Source organism: Eriocheir sinensis, chromosome 47 (assembly GCF_024679095.1).
Source record: "Eriocheir sinensis breed Jianghai 21 chromosome 47, ASM2467909v1, whole genome shotgun sequence".
NCBI classification, from domain to species: domain Eukaryota; kingdom Metazoa; phylum Arthropoda; class Malacostraca; order Decapoda; family Varunidae; genus Eriocheir; species Eriocheir sinensis.
The window spans coordinates 6931916-6955861 of NC_066555.1; the positions used below are offsets into that span (position 1 = coordinate 6931916).

At 41.3% G+C, this 23946-nt stretch overlaps 3 protein-coding genes across 9 annotated transcripts in view; 2 read left to right on the top strand and 1 right to left on the bottom strand.

The window, feature by feature from the left end:
* LOC126981314 (uncharacterized) overlaps window positions 1-9538 on the top strand; it is a 34880-nt gene extending 25342 nt beyond the window's left edge. For 3 of the 5 annotated variants that reach the window (XM_050832250.1, XM_050832251.1, XM_050832253.1), the window contains exons 17-20: window positions 1268-1384; window positions 2637-2780; window positions 3659-3824; window positions 4659-9538. In XM_050832250.1, coding sequence (XP_050688207.1) covers window positions 1268-1384; window positions 2637-2780; window positions 3659-3824; window positions 4659-5273 — 1042 coding nt within the window. In that variant the 3' untranslated portion in view covers window positions 5274-9538. Of the gene's footprint in view, window positions 1-1267; window positions 1385-2636; window positions 2781-3658; window positions 3825-4645 lie in introns of all 5 variants that reach the window. The other 2 variants (XM_050832252.1, XM_050832254.1) reach the window with 2 other exon arrangements.
* On the bottom strand, window positions 6072-11875 carry LOC126981315 (small nuclear ribonucleoprotein F-like). The gene is made up of 3 exons (XM_050832255.1): window positions 11712-11875; window positions 10266-10403; window positions 6072-9695 (listed from the first exon to the last, which is right to left on the bottom strand). Exons 1-3 carry the CDS (start codon window positions 11712-11714, stop codon window positions 9561-9563), a joined length of 276 nt encoding a protein of 91 aa, XP_050688212.1. The 5' UTR covers window positions 11715-11875; the 3' UTR covers window positions 6072-9560.
* A 2593-nt stretch (window positions 11876-14468) lies between these two features.
* LOC126981316 (ethanolamine-phosphate phospho-lyase-like) lies at window positions 14469-23828 on the top strand. Of its 3 annotated transcripts, XM_050832258.1 has the most exons (12): window positions 14469-14953; window positions 15571-15696; window positions 15886-15995; window positions 16252-16411; window positions 18053-18127; window positions 18230-18375; window positions 18737-18884; window positions 19350-19437; window positions 19598-19717; window positions 20430-20674; window positions 21120-21281; window positions 21926-23828. In XM_050832258.1, the coding sequence occupies exons 3-12, from the start codon at window positions 15941-15943 to the stop codon at window positions 22053-22055; spliced, it is 1329 nt and encodes a 442-aa protein (XP_050688215.1). In that variant the 5' UTR covers window positions 14469-14953; window positions 15571-15696; window positions 15886-15940; the 3' UTR covers window positions 22056-23828. The 3 variants fall into 3 exon arrangements, with proteins under 3 accessions (XP_050688215.1, XP_050688213.1, XP_050688214.1); XM_050832256.1 differs by lacking the exon at window positions 15571-15696 and having other exon boundaries at window positions 14470-14953; XM_050832257.1 differs by lacking the exon at window positions 15571-15696 and having other exon boundaries at window positions 14472-14953; window positions 18740-18884.
* The last annotated feature ends 118 nt before the right edge of the window (window positions 23829-23946 follow it).

Sequence of the window (23946 nt, forward strand, 5' to 3'; positions counted from 1 at the left end):
GAGTTCAGACTGACAGGTGGTCATCTGGACAGCATGTGGTCGGCATGAGAGACTTGAATCTGGGTCCTCCAGGACACTATGCCCACACGCTGACCACTCAACCACCACCTCCCCATGAATGATAGATAGACTGGGTGGTGGAACAGAGCCCTGTAGAATGCCACTGTTTATAGATTCAAAGAATAAAAGAATCACCATCTAGTATAGCAGAAACAGAGTGGCCAGAAAGAACTAGGTACAAAAGTATGGAGAAATAAAATCCATTGGAGGGCTAAGATTTGTACCAAACTCTGTTGAAAGATCTTAATATTTCTAAGGTAACAGCAAAAGCTTCACTGAAGCTCCAAAAGAGAAGGTGACCAAGAATCAGTTGGTAAGGCAAAAAGATAATCAGTAGAACACTCCCTGCAGAATCAGCACTGACAATCAGAAAGAAGGTTGTAAGCTAACACACTTAAGTTGTGCTTGGCCTCAATACTCAGATACTTAATACTTGAAGCATTCTTTTTTTTAAAGTGGGCAGCCAAGATTAGAGAAGAATATAAACAGAAAGAGAGAATTGAGTAAAACTAATTATTTTTCTATTCTTTCTAAGTGTTTGGGATGGTGCTTCTGTTTTGTGTTTTCATTTGTAGGCTGGTGAGTTGGTGCTGCTGTGCTGTGTGGGGGTCTTGAAGGGCTGTAAAGGGGTGTGTGACATATGATGCTTATTGTATGATTGTACAAGTAAGTCAGATATGATGCTTATTGTATGATTGTACAAGTAAGTCAGATAAGTGTTTATCATTTTTGATTGGTTGAGGTTTCCTAGAACATGCTTCAGACAGGAGCTTTGATTGGCCACAGGAGATACAATGAGTATGGCAGAGTCCAGTTGTCATCATATGTGTGGCTGGGATACAGCACATGACAGAAAAGTGTGTACGGAAGTTAAGGCAGAGGTGCAGCACCATGGCAGATAAGGTGCCAGGGGATAGTTAAAGCACGCATTTGGGTATCTACCCCTGAATTACTATCTCAAAGTCATCGTTAGTGTCAAGTGATTCCATATTCTCCACATAAGTGCTTATGAAGTGAGTCATAGATGACTGTTCAGCTCCCAAGAATCATTTGGTTGCTAACTGACCCTATGATAAACCCTTGCTATAGTTATCATCCCTTCACTTAGTTGTCCTTCATGAAATTATTTATTCATGCATATGGCTCCTAGTCATAGAGATAGATATAGATGGAGAAACATATGTAGATATAAATGTCTCCCTTCCAGATTGCACCTGAAAGTGGTGATGCCACAAGGAGACAGAAAGAGGGTGCGTGTCGGTGCCTTTGTGTTCTTGGACCCGAAGAGAATCCCTGTTGGGAGGATGAACAACACTAACACTACGTAAGCTAACACACCTGTTGCATTTTTTTTTTTTTTTTTTTTTTTTTTATGTTAATGAAAGATGTGCAGTAAATCTGCACTAAATGAAAGTGACTTACAAAATTTGGTCAGTGTTTTTGAGTGTCTGTAAAAGAAGAAAGCTGGAAGCAAATGTCAACAAAAGTAAAGTGATGGTTTGTGAGCGGAGCAGAAGTGAGGTTGTAGGTTTTGTTGCCCATATAGAGTGGGAATTGAATGTGGAAAAGAATGCAAAATAATTTTGAATGGTGAAGAAATGGAGGAGGTTAATGAGTTTAAGTACCTTGGATCAGTTATGTGTAAGCATGGTGGTATGGAGGGAGATAAGAGAAAGGGCATTGCAAGGAAGAAGGGTGGTAGGGTCTTTGGGGAGAGGCCTATTTGTATGCCTCACAGTGGATCAACAAGTGTTGTCAGTGTTAAACAATCTGTGAAGTCTAGTTTTCCTTTTTATAATTTCAAAGATGGAAATTTCAAAGTTTTAGCATTCCTGATGGTGATGACAATTTTGTCTTACGAATACAAGCTCCAATGTAGAGGGAAATTATCAACAACAACAACAGCAACATCAACAACACACACAAAAAGAGATGTTTCAAGGAGACGCTTTATTTTTTCCAGTAGTGAACCAGTCCTTCAAGATCTTGGAAAATATCACATACCTTAGAAGTGCAGTGCAAAACAACAAAGTATTATGTCAAGAAGTCTTACGGCAGATTACTGTAGCTTGGCCCACAGTGTTATGACATGCTCAGCATGCATATATAATGTTGTAGATGCCTGTGCAGAAGGACAAAGATCTGGATCTTCATGTTACATGTTATCCCCATCTTTCTGTATGGCTGTGAGACTTGAAAGCTAAATAGTGACATGCAGAGGTTGTCTCTAGGAGACAGTCCTGAGTGGAAAAGGTCATGGGGATTCCCACAAAGTTCATGACTTGAGCAAGTCAGTGGATCCTGCCATGAGGTACTTAGGATGGGAAGGGGACCTTCATGGAGACTTGCACAGGGTGATCACTGGGGATGGCATCATAGGGTGGGCAAGCCAATGTGCCCGTATGGGTATGTATATGATCCCATTGATTGATGGAATCCATTGGGGTTTAACATACAAGTAGACAGAACCATCAAAGTTTGACATTTACATAAGTATTTATCATATTCAAAGACAGAGATAAGCCAGGATTTATCTCAAAAAGATATTAGATTAACTTTCCCTTGGTGACCCGCAGCAGTGGATGGGTGTTTGACCACAACCTGAGTGGCCCAGTGGTGGAGGTGGTGGTGATGGTACCCACAGAGGAGAATGTGACTGCGTTCACTGAAAACTTCACTTTGAACTGGTCCTACTTTGACCCAAATGTTACTACAGACAGGTATGAAATTTATGTACACTTGAAATCTTTCCTTATGGTGGTTTAAAAAAAACTATTTTCTTTGAGGTTTTAAATCACCAGAGGGGCTGCCCGAGGGTGTTAAAAATGACAAAAAGCTCTTTAAAACAGAAGGAACTAAACCTCGTAGGAATATTTGAGTTACATCACCAATTACTGCACAAGTTCCTCTATCTGGATAGATGAAAAATATAAAATGAGCAATTTTGGGGTAAATTATCATAACTATGATGATGATGATGAAATTATCATAAATATGGCCCCTTAAGCCAATGTTTACATTATGACTATGTAGCCTCACTACACCTTATGACTAAGTCAGAACAAAAAACACCAAGAATCTTGTAACAGATGAGTCAGTGAAGGACATTGTGTAGACTGTAAACTGACATTTTGTATAAGTAGCAGTAGAAGTAAGGAAAAAAAATCCAGCCTTCACAGGCCTTCCAAATATCAATCTTTCCTCTTCAGTTGCTGGATGTTGTCCTTTTATGTGCAGTTACAACTTAATTAGTTTGTTATAAATGTCATTGAGATTTATCTTTAATAGTTTGAAACACACACATTGTATAATAAAGAATTACCGTAATTGAATTCATCTTAATCAATATAATCTGGTACAGTACCTTACAATTCAAAAAGGTTAAAGCTAGGAGTACATGGTCAATTGGCTGTAAGTTAGAACAAGTTAAGAATGGGTCAATGAGCGCAAGAGACCATCACCCAAGCAATGATGCCAAGTCCGCTAGTCACTACCTAAAAGAAATTCTGCACCAGGTTAAGTGACACTGATTATAGTGTAAATGTAATAAATGGAATCTCTTTTGTCAAAGTTTGAAAGAGGATGATACAACGTACAGGAATGAGAAATGTGGTGGTGCTAAGGTGCCGACTTCAGTGGGTGAGCCTGTCTTGTGGAACCTGGGCAGGTGCAACACGCTGGGTGGCCAGACTCACAGGGGGAGGAGGGCCATCAAATGCCACTGTCAGGGCCCAGGGCTGTTTGCTGTCATCAAGGTTCCAGAGGTAAGGAAAGTTTCTGCACATTTCTTCAGAGTTTCAGAAGTTGAAAGAAATATGCATACTATAGCCTGTTGAGAGATTACAAAAGTAGGAGCAGTGGTGGGCACCGCTAACCGAAAAGTTAGCTTCACTAACTGGTAATCCCCTAACTAAAAAGTTAGCTTCACTTACACTAAACCACTAAAGTGATGCAGAAATTAGTGGAAGCTAACACTAACCGCTAACTTTTTATATGGATTTAGCTTCGGTTTAGTATTTTGGCTTTAAAACCATTAAAGATAGACCTAGTGACCTGAAATTTCAATATGTTGTATCTTAGACATAGAGCTTTCCAGAAAGGTATAGCATGACAAAATCAGATGATGATTTTATTTCTTGTCAGGTGGAAAATGTCAAATTCTTGTTATTAAATCCTGAGTTCAAAGAGTTGGAAATGGAAGATGCATTACCCTAAGTGGCTCAACTGGTGTTGTTTCTGCCCACAATGGACAAGAACAAACCTGAATTAATTTTTTAGTGGACTTAAAGTTAGCAGAGGAGGAACTATATTTAGCAGAAGCTAATTGGTCCGCTAACTGTTTCCAAAATTAGTGAAAACACTAATCAGGTAACGAAAAAGTTAGCTTCGCTAATTAGTGGTTAGTGGACTAGAGGAACCGTGCCCATCACTGAGTAGAAGTGAATGAAAATCCAATATTTTGTGCCCCATTATATGTTTTGTCCATCTGTCTCATCCCAAACAACTAACACAATAAAATAAGTGAACAGAGAAGGGAACTTAGTGTTCACTTATATCATTTTGAGTCTGTTCTTGATTTGAGTAGCTTGTACCAACAGATGCAGACTTCTGAGTCCGCCCTGAAGAGGCCATTGGTGGTGACTCTGACATGCTGCATAGTTGTCCTGGTGCTGGTGCTGTGTATCTTGTGGCTGTCTTCAGTGCCACCTGTGCCTGCTTTTAGGCGAAGGTTTTTGTTGGGACAGTGTAATGCTTGCAGCACATTGCTCACTCATCTGAAAAGCAGAATAACTCACTGCATACCTTGCTGTGCTGCAAATCTTGAAAACACTGCAGATCCGAATGATAAAGGAATAACTATTGAGCTCATGGAGGGTCTACCTTCTTGTTCCAAAGGGTCCTCTAGAGATAGTACTCTTAGAAGAAGAACTATGGAACCCTGCCCAGACCCATCTTCATTAAGACTGATTACAGAGGACAGGTGTCAAGTGTCACCTGATACTAGAAGTGAGTGCAAAGATTACCTGGACATGAATCAGCTACCCTTGGCAAACCACTGGTATGGAAATATTTTTGGTCTTTCAGAAGCAGAACAAGTGAAAAGATGGGGTTCAAATTTCTTACTTGAAAGTGAGTATCTAGATGCAAGTGGCATTCAACTCATTCCTTTTGTCAAGGACAGTGAGTCAGACCCAGATGAGAGCCAGAGTTGAAAGTTAAAAGAGTTGTCACTAAAGAAAGCTTTGGCACGTGGTACAAATTATTGTTGTGTGTGGCTTAAAGTCCCTTGTGTGTGTGTGTGTGAATGTGTGAATGTGTGTGTGTGTGTGTTTTTATTGTTTGTTTATAGGAAATTCTATTAAGTTTTAATAGGTTTTGTTCTTTTGCTAGAATAGGAACCTGTTCATTTACTTACAGATCTTCAGTACTCAACAATATTGTTAAGTGTTTAAGTTGATATTATATAATTTTGTAGAATGAATATCAAAGTTGTAAAGAATTATTTGTATAAGGACATTACAAATATATGTACAAATAGATTCCATATAAGGCGTGTGGCTGTGCATCCCTCAGAAATGTGAGTGTGACAAATACACCGAAGGAAATTATGTACAAAGGTATAAGGAGAAACTGAATCATTTTTAAACAGTTTGGTTGATTGCCCCAGACAGCCTTGTTGTGGAGGTTGAGTTGCTGGAAACAGAAGTTGTGTGTTCCTGGGCCACTTGCACCAGTGGGTGAGCTGTGTCTGTCGTGTATGATTGGAAATGTGATCTTTATAAATGAAAGGGGAGAGATATGTTGTTATTTTGTGATGAACATTGAGTGTCCTGTAAAGGTAAAATGGGAAGATTTTTTCATGTGTGTGTGTGGAAGATTATTTGATCAACCATTATCAGGGTGCTGTAAATGGAGTGCATTGAGTTGGTTTTCTCTGTTATGTGTCTGAAGTGAGTGACTAATATTTATTCAACAGTTGATGTTATAAATAGAGGTGACAGAATACTCCATTCTTTGTTGATTTTTTTTTTTTTTTTTTTTTTTTTTATTGAATATCCTAAACACATTGTATGTGTTTATCATTTTGTTAGCTTTTTTTTATAGTATGCATGTTTATGAGTTGGAATAACATCATAAAAATCAGGAAAAAAAATGAGCATTAAACAAAGACCATTGAGCTATAAGGGCAAAAGAATGTTGATATATTTTTTTATTGCTTGTCTTCATCTTTACTTTATGTTTGGTTAAATCTTTTGACAAGAATGAACATAACAGATGGGAGACGTGGTATTACACGTTTTCTTTTTCCTCATGATAATTATACAGTTGAGATAAATGAGGAAACAAAAGCTGGACAGAGCATGGCTAAGGTAGGATTATAAGTTGTGTGGTAGTTGAAGAAGAATGGTTTGGTTGCACAAAGAAGATAAGTACAACAAAAATGGTGATGGAATTATATGAATAGATTGTGGAATATCAGTCACATGATGAGGTGAATTATGGGCATTATATAATTAGATTAGATGTGAAATATGCTTCAATAGCATGGTGGCAGACATGATTATGATCATGGCAATAGTAGCAGGAATGCATAAATAAGTGGTGGAAGAAGATAAAGAAAAGGATCTCTACAGTGGTATGAGCAGATGGCAGGACTATTTTTTTGGAACCATTTAATGTATTTTGTGCAGGCAAATAGTACTTCTCTGCACCTAATTAAAGATTCATTACTCTTAATTTAAATTAAATCATCAGATATAATATATTTGCAGTGTTATTCATAAATTCTTTGAGATTTATTATTTAAGAGATGTAAGATGAAGCTTTCAACATCTCATGTGATTTATTACAGGAGGAAAAGATCATTTTCATGGCCTTACAATGAATAGCTTTGTTATGTCTTAACCAAATAAGATGACAAAAAATTCCCTTCATTTTACTTATTTAGGCTGGTAGACAGCAGTGCAAACTTTGAAGTCTCATCTCATTTATTTCATTGTCTTATTGTTGCCCTATTAATTTCATTGTCAAACTTCCTGTGGCTCTGTTTAAACTCATTCCATTTGTAACTAGTCAGTGAATAACATAACATTCAAAGTAGATTTGCAGTTTTGCATCTTCATATGTTTTAAGAAATTTGCCTGACATGTTAAGCTAATAGGCTAATATTAGTTTTTTTTTTTCTGATATGGTTTTCTTTCTTCCAGTATAGACTAAACTTTGATGCAGTACATGAAATAATTACTAGGAGTTTAATGTCTCAGCTCTGTCACATGTATTTAGTTGTAGTATTTTCTGATCCAGATCTGCTCTTGGCTGTACAGTAATACATTATGTCACCCAGTAATATATTACAAGCTTTTGAAGTGTAACATCTAAAGCATTATTACTGATGTTTGTGCAGATCATTGACAGTACAATTTCCGTTGTTACATACACTTTCACAGTTATCATGAATAGTTTAAACAGTGAAATCCCAATAGTAAATGCTGAGGTACCATTGTAAGTCATCTTTTTCTTTTATGGAACCATTGGTGGTGTCAATGATTGTGTTGGAATAAAGTGTATTGAATAGAAATGTTTGTCTAACAAGTGTCATTATGTCATCAGTCTTTATAAATCCTCATTGTAATTCTTTAATCTGGCTGACTCCAGAGTTATTTTTACTTGTAGCATGGTTTTTGAGTATCTTAGCATTAATTTTACCTGTATGTGGAATAATAATGTATGTATTTATGTGAAGATTAAATAAATATTTTAACTCTTCAGGGTTCTTGGTATTAAGGGAAATTGTGAAAACATTGTAATGGTCTATAATGGCTGATCAAAGTATGAACGCTGTGAATATGCAGGAATCTGAATGGAAGATTTGGAATGTCTAGCATGAAAAAAGAAAATTACAAAAGATTGAAGAACAGTGCAAACATGGAGGTTCATGATGGTGTAAGAAAAAAATATGTTCAAAACTAGAATCACATGTTTGGTTGAGTGACAATTATGCCACTACATTGACTACAAGATGGTACTGCCCTCCAATCAATATTGCTCCCTAAAATTTTGAGATTTATGATACTACACAAACACACCTACCCAGCATTGACAGACCTGCTCTTATAGTTGAACCCCCAGATATTGCAATACCTGCCTCAAGGTTGGCCACACACACTTGAATGTCCACCTACACCAATTCAAGACCTACACTGTCCATGGTGCCCCCCACATCCTGACATACCAGAACACCTCCTCCTGCACTGCACAAGATTCCGCTATCTACACCACCTTCAAAGCCTCCCTGACCAAGTTTCATATTCACAGACTAACAGTAGGAGACCAAATGGGCAATGACTCTCTCAATCCTGGCATCGCCTTCAAGCAAATAAATGTCTAGCCCCACTGAACAAGTACATCATCACATCACCCTTGAGCAACCTGCACCTTTGGGGCAGCCGTGGATCCTTTGTCTTCCCAGTCTTGTAATACACTGAAGAAAAGGGAAAAAGAGAGATCATGGAGCCCCAGAGGAGGTTGAGGATGTAGGTTTGGGGAGGGTATGTGAAGGAAGGCACAAGGCCTCTGACGGTTAAGTTTCAGACACAAAGCAAGCATGGTTAATGACATAATGGTAGTAACTTGGAAACCAGCAGGCAGGGAGGGATTCATTTAGGAATGCAACCCAGTCAAACAGTGAGGTTTCCTGTAATGTATCTCTGAGGATCAAGATAGTAAGAATTCAGAAGTGAATTTTTGTTACATTCAGGTTGATAGGTGATCATCAGGACAGCCTGTGGGTTGTCTTTGGCCACTTGATGATGGCTGAAAAGTGTCAGCAAGACTTGAATGTGGGTCTCAGGATCAACACACTAGCATGGGGACCACTCAGCCTATGCCTCCCCATAATTTCACATTCTTGGACTCAATCCCATAGTATTCCAGGTGGTGAATAAAACACTACCTTTAAAAAACACTTGTACATTTATTTTGAGATAAAAAGTAATGGCTCATTCTTTCCCTTAATAGCTCTCAATTTTTTTATGAACGACTGAATTCTTTGGCTTTTGTACTAATGAAAAATGAACTGCTATTTCATTATAAAAAAAAAAAAAAAAATGGATGAAGGGCAAATATAAATTATAGCTAACATGATACTTGTCTATCCTCAAAATCCCTAAATAGTGTTGGCTAAAGAAAAAAATAAAGTGGTGAAGCAGCTTAACTCACATTCATATCAGGAAACATTCACCACCTGTGACACATGAGAACACACACATCAAGTTCATATCCATCACCACAACTCACATCAACCTCTATTTATTCCTTATAATGACAAGTTGAGAAAAATAATTATACTCCGAGACCTTTATAAACTGGTTACTGAGCTAATGGAATGAACCCCTCAATTATCTCTCTCTCTCTCTCTCTCTCTCTCTCTCTCTCTCTCTCTCTCTCTCTCTCTCTCTCTCTCTCTCTCTCTCTCTCTCTTTTTACATCTACATCCCCCTCTACTCCTTCATCTGGCCCTCCTCCTCGTCCTCGTCCTCTGCCCCTCGGATGTAGAGGACATTGTTGCAGCGAATGAGCACCTCCCCCAGACTGCCTGTTGACTGTCCTTCAATATACTCTTCAGTGTTGGCCAACTGTGAGGAGATGGAGAGAGGTGGCGGTTTGTTACGGTGACTGCAAGGAAAGGGCGACAGAAAATGTTTGACCATGGGGGAAAGAAGAATGACAATGGAAGCGCCAGTAAGATCTTGCATGTCTAGGAAGGAGAGAGATAGGAAAGTAGAAGGAGAGAGGAAAAAAGGAAATATCTAGACATGAAAGTAGGTGAGAGGGAAACAGCCGCAAGGAGGGAGGTGCGATGTGGAAAGTTTCATTTAGTCGGCGCAACATCTGTGGTCATGTGCCGGAGAGAGACCGAAGGAGAAGGAATATAGGAGAAGGGAACAGATCCCAGGAGATGAGACACAACCCATGATTAATACCTGGTACCCATTCACTGCTGGGTTTTCAGGGGCGTAGGGTATCGGAAAAGCCGCTCAAATTTTTCCACTCACCTGGGAATCGAACCCGGGCTCTCTCAGTTGTGTGCCAAGTGTGCTAACCACTGCACCATGAAGGCCCCTAGGTGCAACGTGGAAAGAAGCATGTTGTTCTGAGCCAGGAAATGAATAAATAAATCAAATGGAGGACTGTACTGTACTTACCTGCAGGTTCATGTAGCTGTCAACGGAGACCAGGATGCCCTTGTACTCATGGCCCCACTTGAGCTTCACCACCACTGCCTGCCCCGTCAGCTGGTTTAGGAACGGCTTGGGGTTGATGGGGGTTGGTACTGCCACAGACTGTACAAGAGGGAGGGAAAAGGGAATGATGTAAGAAATGGAGGGAGAGAAAAGGGAGGGCAGGAAATGACAGAAGAATGGAATGTGGGCACGAGTGAGGAAAAAAGTACTGACTGAGATTTGCACAGCAGGACAACAAAGACTAGTTAGTGCCACAGGTGGGATGAAGAGAGGAATGTTTGGCGTTGTTTGAAGGGATTCAGTAAACTCACTAACTATTTACTTCTGCAAAACAAAAAAAATAATACATGGCTATAAAAAGTCATCTGGTGTCATATATAATGTTGACATGGCACACTGTCAAATCTATAGTACAAAGCATCACAGTGTAAAATTTGAGGTTTGTAGAAAGTTATGAAATCTGCACTGATGCCCAAGCACAACTCTCTCTCCCTCCTTCCACCTGCCACTCCACTAATCTTATCCTTCAACATGAAACGTGGTTGACGAGTGCAAATTCGATTACTACTTTCAAAATTGTGGGAACTTGCTTTCTATTGATACTTTAGGAACCCAAAACTAATTGACCTGTGTTTGCCGACACAGTGCATTGGAGGGCTCTGTGGATCACGTCAGTCCAAACACAGGGTTCCCTGTCCGCCACGCCCTGCAGCCGATGACTACTCTCAAAATTGTGGGAACTTGCTTTATATTGATACTTGAGGAACCCAAAACTAATTGACCCGCGTTTGCCGACACAGTGCATTGGAGGGCTCTGTGGATCACGTCAGTCCAAACACGGGGTTCCCTGTCCGCCACGCCCTGCAGCCCAGTCCAGTAGTAGGTGTGGGATTGCCTTTGTAACGGCTCCCACTTATGTCTTAGTCTTGATTCTTGATTGGCGTTGTTGTCTTTTAGTTTTTTTTTTTTTTTTTTTCTGTTCCATATTGTTGTGACACATTTTTTTCTGTCTTCAACTTCTTCCAGAGTTAATGGTTGAAACACTAGTATATCGGCTATTAAGTAGTCTCTGCTTTGGTTTTCTGTGTTGTGTAAAGTTTTGGTTTTGTCTTATTTCTGTATATTCTTCACAGTCCAGCAGAAAATGTTCTAATGCAGATCGCCCCGTTTTCCTTCTCTAGCCTCCTAGCCCACTCCTCTCTGCCTATTACCATCACTACTCCTGCCTGACCCGCGCCTCGGCCAGCCGGGGGGCGCGGGGCTCCTGCAGGCCGTGACGCAGGGGACGGGCCCGCACCTCACACCTCCCCGTCACCCAGGCTCCGTCACACCCATCGCCTGCAGTATCACTGTCAGCCTCAAGGACTCCATGCAGCACAAACGAAGGCAGGAGGCGTAGAGACCCACCATTGTGTCGGTGTGGAGGAGGCGGCGGCCCGGCTTGTGTTTACCTCGCCCGCGTGGCTCTGCTGTGCCGAGAAATTCCTCCCGGCAGAAATAAGTCGCTCTGATGTCTACTTAGATGCTACATAATACTGAAAAGATTCATTGATAATTTATTTTTGCAGGTAAACAACAAGGGAGAAGGAAGGTGTGTGAATAATAAGAAGAGAGGAACGAGAGGAGGACCTAAGAAGCGATACAAAGCGTTACAGGTCAAAAGAAGAACAAGAAGAAGAAGAATGCGAACAGATTGATGATTGATTGATTGATTGATAGTTTATTGTTGCAGGTAAACAACAAGGGAGAAGGGAGGAACATGCCATCCCAACCCCCAGGCAGGACAGAGTGTGATTATACAACTATTAATACATGTGTAGGAGGAGGACCTATAAGAAGCGATACAAAGCGTTATGCACAAGTCAAAAGAAGAACAAGAAGATGAAGAATGCGAACAGATTGATGATTGATTGATTGATAATTTATTGGTGCAGGTAAACAACAAGGGAGAAGGAAGGTGTGTGAATAAGAAGAAGGGAGGAACGAGAGGAGGAGGACTTAAGAAGCGATACAAAGCGTTACAGGTCAAAAGAAGAACAAGAAGAATAATGTGAACAGATTGATGATTGATTGATTGATAATTCATTGGTGCAGGTAAACAACAAGGGAGAAGGAAGGTGTGTGAATAAGAATAAGGGAGGAACGAGAGGAGGAGGACCTAAGAAGCGATACAAAGCGTTACAGGTCAAAAGAAGAACAAGAAGAAGAATGCGAACAGATTGACGATTGATTGATTGATAATTTATTGGTGCAGGTAAACAACAAGGGAGAAGGAAGGTGTGTGAATAAGAAGAAGGGAGGAACGAGAGGAGGAGGACCTAAGAAGCGATACAAAGCGTTACAGGTCAAAAGAAGAACAAGAAGAAGAAAAATGCGAACAGATTGACGATTGATAGTTTATTGTTGCAGGTAAACAACAAGGGAGAAGGGAGGAACATGTCATCCTAACCCCCAGGCAGGACAGAGTGTGATTATACAACTATTAATACATGTGTAGGAGGAGGACCTATAAGAAGCGATACAAAGCGTTATGCACAAGTCAAAAGAAGAACAAGAAGATGAAGAATGCGAACAGATTGATGATTGATTGATTGATTGATTGATAATTTATTGGTGCAGGTAAACAACAAGGGAGAATTGGAAGGTGTGTGAATAAGAAGAAGAGAGGAACGAAAGGAGGAGGACCGCTGTAAGAAGCAATACAAAGCGTTACAGGTCAAAAGAAGAATGCGAACAAGAATACACAGCAGGAAAACACAATATTCTGCCTGTTTTGTTCTAGTTTGTCCACTTGTGATCTTTGTGATGATTTATATTGCCCGCAAGAAAGCAGCACACCAGACAGCAGACCAAACAAGCAGGTTCTAAACGTGGGGTAATTCTTCCTTAAATCTGCCCTATTCGTTTGTTGTAAAGTCTTCTCTTGATTAAAAAATGTTGTTCTGATGTTTTAGCCGTGTATTGGAGCCGAAACAGGACAAGTAAACGATGGCGGTGAGTGAAATATTGAATAAATAAGCAAGTTGGACCTCTCTCTGCGAGCTATTTTGCGGCTGCTACTGGACGCTGGAGTTGCTGATTTCCTTATTGCTTGAGATAAAATTGTGAAGAATGAAGTACAATAATATTAGTTAGGAAGGTGTAGCCTTTAATTACTTCAAATAATAGGATAAACATTGTCTTCAGGGTCGCGTATTAGCTTTCCACAAATATGATATGTAAGCTGTCTAACAAGCTCAGCAAATTCATATAGATTAGCAAATAAATTATAAAGTATTCCTAACTCCTTAAATTACGAGCCTCATGGTAAATAAATATAAATACCAGCACCAACGTTCCTCGATCACAAACGTTCCTCGCTCGTTCCCATAAGCTATAATATAGATAATAGATAGAGAGAGTACCGACAGCCCAAGATTTGGAAGCCATTATTGGCCCTGTTTTTCGCCGCGCTTTTCAAACACAAACACTCGCATACGTCCTCTCTTGTATTTCTATTTCACTCACTCACTCTAAGCCTTCTAAGGTCCTCAAAAGGTAGGTCAGGCAAAGACGTTGCAATAAGGTAGCAAGAAGGTTCTCAAAACGTCATAGGTACGATGTTCCACAACACGTAGTGACAACCTTTCTCTACTTTTCTGTTCCCACAACGTTTTCACAAAGTTCCACACAACGTTAAGTGATGAAACGTAATGTTGTGCTGGAAGCTTCCCCCGGGGTCTATGGGCCTCTGGAAGACTCCGGGAGAAGTTTCCAGTTCAACAGTGATATTGTTTGCTGGGGTTAGCCCTCACAGGGACCCGTCTTTTGTCTTTCAAGAAGTGCAATGTAAATATTTCTTTTTCCTTTGCCTATTTCATCTTCGGTAGAAATGTCCTTCATGTTCTCTACTATACCTGTGTCCACTCCATATGACTGATTGATTGATAGTTTATTGTTGCAAGTAAAACAACAAAGGAGAAGGGAGGAGCATGCCATCCTAATTAACCCCCAGGCAGTACAGAGTGTGATTATACAACTATTAGTACATGTGTAGGTAGCACCAGGAAACTAAAAAGATACAATGGTAGTCATGTTCTCTACTATAGCTGGGTCCACTCCATATGATTCTCTATATTGTTCAGGGTCAAGGAAAGATGTCAAGAGCAAAACAAAGGAAGGAGGAGAAGCAAAGGATTTATTTACAAACATTGGCAGGAAGGAAAAACACCCAAGAAGAAGAAGAAGAAGAAGAAAGAAGGACGAGAAAGTTAGTCTAAAACACTGGAAAAGAAGCAAAACTACACACACACACATGTAGACGCCAGAACAGCGCCATTACATAAGAAAAAGGAGGCGATAGTGAATTATAGAGAGGACAGACAAATAGCCTAACTAGCCCCATAGAAAAGCCCAAGAAGAAGAAGACAAAGAGTAACGCAATTGAAGAGCTAAATGTGTCATGTCGGTAAGCAAGCAGAACAGATCAAGAGGAGGACCTGAGAAGCAGTAGAGGTCAAAAGAAGAAGAAGAAGGAAGAGGAAGAAGAAGAGGATTTCAAGGCCGAGGCGCGGGTGTGTGATGGAGGTCCTTGGGCGACTCCTGTGACCCATGGAGCCTTGAGGACCGTGTGTAGCCCTCTGCTGCAGGATGGAAGGCCGGGGCGCGTGGTGAGTGGGCGGGGCAGGCAGGGGGAGGGTCAGGGTGTGGGCGGGGCAGGCAGGGGGAGGGTCAGGGTGTGGGCGGGGCAGGCAAGGGGAGGGTCAGGGTGTGGGCGGGGCAGGCAAGGGGAAGGTCAGGGCGTGGGCGGGGCAGGCAAGGGGAGGGTCAGGGCGTGGGCGGGGCAGGCAAGGGGAGGGTCAGGGCGTGGGCGGGGCAGGCAAGGGGAGGGTCAGGGCGCGGAGTGGGGTGGAAAGGCGCAGTATTACTATTACTCTAGAATTACACCCAAGTCACACACACACAGCGCACATATATGTATGATATGCTTTTTCACTACCTTTACCACTTTTTCTTTACCTTTAAGTTTTTCCGCCTTCATATTATGGTTAAGGGACATGTATTTCGTCCCTTAACCATAATACGGAGGTGTAATATTGTATTTTGGAGGCTCGTAGTGATTCTCAATAATTACCCACTCCAGTTGTTGACACTACTCTGTGATTAATTTTAATGTTCTAATCATCACTCTAATACCCATGTCCATTGGGAATTATTCTTATTAAAATTAAGTTGTTATAATTTACTGGGTGCTACTTCAGTATGCAGTCTACAGCAGTATTTGTAGTCTTCCCCAGTAGGTGCCAAGTGTGGTGCTACTTTAGCGTGTGGTCTACCGGTCTGACCTGTCTCCAGAGACCTCATCTGATATTGTATTGTTACCTGAGTGCTCCTTAAGGGGCTATTACACTGGGTAAATTTTCCGTGGATCTTCAGTCATAAATCGTTGATTTTTGCCTACGTGGACTATACTACTACTGACAGATAAATGGAAGAGAATCATACATTGCTTTTTTTTCCCTCATTGACTAGTCACCACTCTTATTTACTAGTCTCTGCCACTTCCAGCTACTGACCTGCATTCATTTTTTCTCTGCTACAGTAACCAGCACTTCATCCCCTCTCCACTCAAGATTATCCGTGCCCAGAAGCAGTACATGACTGACAACATAGGGGTTCAGTACCTTGACTGTGTCTCCAATGTGGCTCATGGCAAGTGTTCATTGCACTTGTGCTTGAAAATGCTTGTAAAAATGCTATTCAACCAGATTTACAACTTTCTCAAAAAAGTCACAAATCAGCAAGCACAACACAAAGTCAAGGCCTAGCTGCCCACTTTTGGTACCGAGGAGTTGTCTCAGTCAGAGAGATGTTTAACATCAAGATAGATTTTATGTTAATCCTGTCATCTTGACCTATATTCTCTAGTCACAACCTCAACTCTTAACCTTATGTCCTTTTGGCACAGTGGGCCATTGTCACCCACAGGTGGTCTTAGCTGGCAAGAACCAGATGGCAACACTGGTGACAGCTCAAGGCTTTGTAAATGACTTACTCAGCAAGTACGTCAAAGAGCTGACCAGCCACCTGCCTGACTCCCTCAACGTGGTCTATCTCGTCAACTCAGGGTGAGTCTGATGGGGGTGAATAAGAGTGTGCAGATGAAGTTGAAGAATTTACTTATAGTCTGTAATTGTGGTCAGGGGCAGATTTATGGTGTGCGGGGCCCAATGCCGGTGGGAATGTGGGCCCTAAACAGGGGGTCAAAGCTGGGGTGTGATTTATAATTTGATCATACTCAAGATATCAAAATAATTGTAATTACATACTTGTAAATTCATGAAACCAATTATTGAAAATAATTATGTTCATTAATTACAAAACTATATATGTATTTCAGGACGACCCTTGACAAACATAATTTTATGGACTGGTTTTGTGGCTCACCAAAAAAATGCGCTTACTACAGTTTTAAAATACTGAATTTTATCTGCTTAACCCAGAGGTTCTCAATGTTTTTTCAGTGATGGCACCCTGAACTTATATAACCCTTTTGTGGCACTCCTTTCCCCCCGCCCCCCCCCCCCTCTTCACATGAATTAACTTCTTATTCACAATTGTACCTGTTGAAATTACTTTAATTAATTGATTACAATTATTATCCATACTCAAACCAAAATTAACATACGGTACAGTAGATGCCCAAGCAGAACTCATCAGTCGAATTAGATTAACTTAAGAGTTATAACTGCAGACTAACATGAAAAGAAGAAAAAAAGAATGATTCAAAATTCATGATGATCTTGTGACACCCCTAGGCACTGTCTGTGGCACCTCAGGGTGCCGTGGCACCCAGACAGCCAAATATGGAACAAATGTCGTACGTAAAGTTTGCTTTGGTTAGTTTAAATTTATTCGGCACGCAGTGTGGGGCGCGGAAATATGTAACGCAACGCAGGACGGGACATGGCAGCGGCGGTCCACTATATGTGGGTCAGTGTTGCGAGAAATATCTCCTTGCAGAAATAAGTTGCTCTGCTGTTCAATATGCACGCCCACCCGGGGGTAATACACAGCAGGAAAAACATTAATTTGCCTGGTTTTGTTCTAGTTTGTCCACTTGTGATATTTGTGAGTGGTGAGTGAAATATAGAAACAGTGAGCACGTTGAACCTCTCTGCAAGCTATTTTGTGGCTGCGGTGGCGGGTGCACAACAGGCAATTGAAAAGTCAATCATTAAGTGGTTTCTGGGGGAGAATACTATCTCCATAATAAACAGTATCATATTTTGTCCAGAAATAAGCAGTCAGCATCTCAAAATTAGTAGGCTACCCTCGTGAATAATCCCCTATTTCAGTATTCATTTTATTCCGATATCCGAAAAAATCTGAAATCCTCAACACTTTCGGTCCCAGGAATTTTGGATAAGGGATTCTCAACCTGTAGCAGAAGTAATGATTATAATAGGAGCTCTAGGAACAAAGATTACAAATTAGTAGTAGCAATAGAAGCAGATCTTTTATTTCACTGTAATTTGAGGTCAAGCAACAACAGTAATAGAGGAAGTAGCCATATGATAGATATTTTATGTATGTTTCTCATAGGGTTCAATAGTTTTTACTGATCCACAAAGCATAAAGTTCAAATCTCTCTGTTCTCCCGTGTTTGTATAAGTAAGAAGGACACCATGTGAGAGGTCACTGCAGGTGACTAGCCTTTGTCCCTCAGGTCATTCACTTAGCTGATGATATCCCTACCTTGTCTACAGATCAGAGGCCAATGACCTTGCCCTGAGGCTGGCCCGGACCTACACCAACAGCAAGGATGTTGTGGTCTTTGATGAGTAAGTTATTGTCCTGAAGTATTGAGGCCATAAGAGTGTGTTGTATCAGTGCCCAGAAAGAGGCTAATGGTGAACAATATAAGAAATATACACTTTTTGCAGGGCATATCATGGAAACTTGGGGAACCTGATAGACATAAGTCCCAAGATGTTCAAGAGGATGCCTCAAGGGAAGAAGGACTTTGTCCACATAATCCCCTGCCCAGACACCTACAGAGGACTCTTTCGTGAGAACACCTCTGGGCCAGGTGTGTGTATTCACCTTGTTTCATCTACTTAGTTTGGATATGTAGGAGATGAGCAACCCCTTTTCATCCATGTCTTCTTGTTGCACCCCCGTCCCATACAAACATCTCTGTCAACCCTGTCTACACTCGTCAGTGCCCTTCACCTTTCTCTCTTGTTTCCTCCAGTGATGGCAGCCACACTTTTCCCAGGCTTTAGCTACAATGATTTTTTCAGATTGGACTAATTTGGTTGCTGCTCCGAGTATACTCTCAATAGGATTTAGAGCTTTCTTTTTGTGAAGGAATCACACTACTGCCACATTCCAACCTGGAGCAGATCAGGGCCTCTTATAATTTCCTCTCCCCCTTTCCCCCCAACAAGCAGCCGAGAAATATGTGATGGAGGCTGAGCGAATACTGAACCAGGCAACCCAAAACAATCGCAAGATCAGCTGCCTCATCACTGAGTGTGTGGTAGTGAACTGTGGTGTTATTGTGCCTCCAAGGAACTACTTTGCCCTTTTATACAAGTGAGTGGGAGGGAGTGAGTGAGTGGGTCGACCAGGAGTCTGTTTGCATTTGTCTCTTTCATGCCCCTGTGCTGTGCAAGTGAATGAAGGTATTGATTTTGCTCTTTGGAAAATTTTCTGGTGAGGACTTCCATAGCAATCCAACATTTGTTCAATTCAAAAGTTCCAGAATTGTATTAGGATTTAGAAAGGAGATAGAAGAACCAATAATGCAGGAGCTGATTGACACGGCAATGTCTTTGATTCTTTTGTCTCCAGACCCTAGCAGAAGTCTCAGTCTGTACCTTCATGGCTATCTGTTCTCTGTGCTTCATTGCTAGCACGAAGACTTGGGAAGCATCTAAGATTTCATGGCGAATCAGATGAGGTTTAGATAGAGGCAAAAAGCAGAATGAAAGTAACAGAAGCTGACCTGCATTTTCATCTCCATTATCACTTCCATCGCTGTTCCCGTCACCACGACAGCCTGATCCGGGAGATGGGCGGGGTGTGCATTGCTGATGAGGTGCAGACAGCGCTGGGCAGGACAGGGGAGTGCTTCTGGGCCTTTGAGGTGCGTTGAGACACTTACAACCCTCTTCATTCTTCCTTTCACTTCTGCTTTTTGTGTGTGTGTTTGTGTGTGTGTGTGTGTGTGTGTGTGAAGAGAGAGAGAGAGAGAGAGAGAGATTTTCCCACACCTTAACCCCATTTGTTTATTGCCTCTTACGCAGCACTATGGTGTGGTGCCAGACATTGTCACCACAGGCAAGCCTCTCGGCAATGGCCACCCCATGGCAGCCGTCATCACCACCCGAGAGATCTCTGACGCCCTCGGGGAATACTACTCCACTGTGAGTCCCCTTTAGAATTAACCAGCTATTGCCATATACCTGTTTATAAATATTTGTTGTATTTGGAGAGGTGTCTTGTTACTCCCTTTTTAAAATGTTTTTGTTGTAGTCAGGAGGAAATACAGACGCATAAAAGCTGTTCCAGAGTTTATCAGCAAAAAGGATGCAAGAATGAAAATGCCAGTTAGCTGTTGCATAAGGGATTCGGATAGTATTGGGATGAGCAAGAACTGAAAGTCTTGTGCAGTGGGGCTGTGGAAGGGGTGGAGGTATGCATTTAATAAGTTCAGAAGGACAGTCAGCATGGAAATGTTGATAAAAGATAGAAAGAGAGGCAACATTGCAAGGGAGTTTAAAAGGAAGAAGACGGTTAGTAAGAGGAGGGAAGTTAATGAGATGAAAAGCATGTGACTCCACCCTGTCCGAAAGTGCTGTGTGTTTGGAACCCACCACACATGAGATGCATACTCTATAGAAGGGCAGACAAGACTAGTGTATGGATAGCATCTGTGAGGGGGTAAAAAAACTTTTATACAGATCAGCCTCATTTGAGGAGCACTTTGATGTCCTTTGCTACAATTGGAACACTAACTAAACTCTACTCCTTTTTTTATATATGTATAAGACAATTTAAATTGAAAAGCATAGTGCTAGATGGATCAGTAAGCAGATTTTTTAAGTACTATTACTGTTTCATTTTCCTCCTGCTTAGTTTGGTGGCAACCCTGTGGCATGTGCAATTGGCATGGCTGTGTTGGATGTGATAGAGAATGAGAAGTTGGTCCAGAGTGCAAAGGCTGTGGGCAAGACGCTGCTGGAGAACCTACAACTGCTGAAAGCCAAGCATGCCTGTGTGGGGGACGTGAGGGGCCTGGGACTCTGTCTGGCGCTGGACATCGTGGAGGACAAAGCCACAAGAAAACCAGCGAGGGAACTTGCTCAGACTATTGTTTACCGGTAAGTAGTGTGTCTGCATGTAAAGTTATAATGGGAATACTTTGGAACTTGAAATGTACTTACCCAGTGCAGGATATTCTAGTGGGATAAAGACAAGGCAGGTATCACTTGGACTAACTAGTTTAGAGCTGGACACTGGTGTGGAAGTATAAAACAATCAGATATCACTCAGGGCTGACATTCAGATTAATATTCATAGGTAGGTGTTTTGTGGTGAAGATGTGTTCTTACTATTACAATTGACTCAACTAATCTGCGAATTTGTAATCCTCAGTACTTTGCCAGTAAGTCTTTATTGTTTCTAATCCACAGTAAAAACTCAGAAACACAGTTTTCTTGGGCATGTGCAATAGTGGTGCATGTATCCCTCAAAAAGTACCACATTTTCCCCCTTGTTCATAAGTCAGTGAAACTGTGTGTTGACATGTGTGTGTTCCTCTTGCAGGGTGAAGGAGGAGCACCACATCCTGCTGCAAGTTCAGGGTCCCGGCCAAAACATCATCACCATCACGCCACCAATGTGCTTCACACAACTCAACGCTCGCTCACTCACCACGGCCCTCGACCAGGTGCTCTCCACATGCTCACTCAGGGACCGCTCAGCCACGTGAGTGTGTGTGTGCGTGTGTGTGTGTGTATTTACCTAGTTGTAGTTTTACAGGGCCTGGGATTTACGCTCGTGTGGTCCCGTCTCCGTATCTACATTTATCCAACTTTTCCTTAAAGCTTTGCACACTCCTCGCCGATACTACATCCTCACCTCTATATTTCTTTGCAGGAAGCTATATTTCTTTATGTCGTAAGCATTTTCCTTTCCTCAATTTTTTACTATGTTCTCTTGTGTTCCTGGTGTTTATTCCTTCTCTTAGTAGTAACTCCTCCTCATCTACTTCTTTCACAACCGAGAGAGCCCGGGTTCGATTCCCAGGTGGAGTGGAAAAATTTGGGCGGCTTTTCCGATACCCTACGCCCCTGTCCACCCAGCAGTGAAGGGGTACTGGTTATTAATCAGGGGTTGTGTCCTGTCTCCTGGTATCTGTTCCCTTCTCCTATAATTCCTACCCCTTCTGTCTCTCTCCGGCATAGGTATGGCTGGAGAATAATAATTATACTCTGAGGCCATTATAAACTGGTTACTGAGCTAATGGAATGAACCCCTCTATTATCTCTCTCTCTCTCTCTCTCTCTCTCTCTCTCTCTCGCTCTCTCTCTTCACCACATAATTGTCCCAGCCCACACCCTCTGCCTCAGGATGTGCCACACGCTGGGTCTGGAGGCTGGCCGGCGGGTGCTGTCACTGGAGGAGCTGGAGCAGTTGGACGATGAGGTGCCAGGACCTGAACCGAAGAGACCACGCACAAGTTATGATGACATTGATTAGTTGTTCCTCAGTGTGTGTGTGTGTGTGTGTGTGTGTGTGTGTGTGTGTGATAGGTTTGTTTCAAGTTAACCCGTCTGCTGCGATTGGAACGGATTTGGCTTTCACGATGGCCTGGTAACATATACTTCCAGGTCTTTCTCTGTCTCTGTGGTGGATGGTGGATGTTTCCCATGTGGTATTGGTATGCTAGATATCCCCTCCCAAGGTGCATAACTTTAAATTTTTCTTTATTGAATTGTAGCAGCCACTTTTTGATCCATTTCCGTAGCTTGGTGAGGTCTTCTTGTAGGAAATCCGCAGTCAGTGGGTTAATCCTCCTTGAGCTTCAAGTCATACCAGGTTGCTTTGAGTCATCCCATCCCCCAAGTTATTAGAAGTCATGTTTTGTCTTTAATCCTTTAGAGTAAGATGTACATGCAGTACCTTTGGTTTTAAAATAATGTAATATAATTTTGAACATTTTTATTAGTGCATAGGCAGACAATGTATCTAGATTCATCAGAATTAGAATACAAGTATATTCTAGACAAGAGGAGATGAGTTGAAACAAATATTTTATCAATGCCCACTTGCACATCCTTCATCATTAGTGTTTGAGTTTTCCTTTACTTTCCCATTGTAAGTTACTCAGTTTAATCCCCTTGAATAGCATAACAATGCATCATAAAAAATTACATAATACAAAAAAAAATATATTTGATATCAATTCAGTGGGGGGAAGGCCGGGGATGTGGCAGTTGGATGGTGGTTAGAAAATGGTGTTAGCTTAGGAAATGGTTAAGAATCATTACCAAATACCCCTTATTTTTTAAACATCTTGTCAGTCTTTTTACTAACAATAATGTGGCTGATTCATCTTTTATGACCCATATTGAAAGGTGTGGATGGTTGTTTTTGTTGATTTTTTATTAATGTCACTTCTTACGATTGACTATAATATGCCACTTTAACCCGGTAGCAGCGGGGATCATGTTTCTTAATGGTCCCTCCAAGCGAGAAAAATGAGAAAAAATCACCTCTCACACAAACCATTTCATAATATATATCAAAGCAGTTGTGATCAGATTATGTATCATCTATTTTAAGGGGTTTATATCACGGCACAAATTTGGCCCGTCGCTGCTGCCGGGTTAACTGAAAATTCAACACTACTAACTAACTCTGTTCCAAAAGTGGATTTGAAAGCCAAAGTAGCCACATAACTTAATAAATACTAAAATGGTTTAAAAAATTTGGCGTTTGCTCCAAATATTACTCCAAGGTGCCCATTGATAAGCAGAAAAAATCCGTTTCTGCACATTTTATTGAGGCTATTTTTCATAGTAAACAAGCATGCGAGCCTTTGTAGCCTCCTTTAGGTGTGAACAAAAAGCCAGCCTGGGCATGTTAATCACACCCTTGTTGCCCTTAGTTCGTCCCTTGTGCCGCTTGCAGTTGCCTCATTTGCTGCCGAATTGCTTGGTTGCAGGTTATTAATGGAGCCTATGTTGACATGAGCCATACAGCATTGCATTACTTGTATGGGGTGCGGACAAATCCTCGTGGGACAAACTCAGTGATTAAATGCAAAGGGGGACAAGAACTCACTGGTTAGGTTAGGTTAGTTTTTGTTTTATTTTGGTAAGCTTTTGTCCTTCGCATTTCGTTGGTGAGTTTTTGTCCTACACTTGTTTTGTTACTGTGTATTTTCCGTTCTGTATAATATATGTTTGGAGTGCAATAATATACTACAGGCTCTGGTGTGGGCTTTTCAATAAAGTTTTATGTTTTGTACTAATGGGAGTTTTATTTTGAGAGAGGAGGGGGGGGTCCATTTAACTAGATAATTTCAAAACCCGTATATCCTCACGGTGGCACAAATAACCAAGAAATGCTAAACGATCTTAGTCAA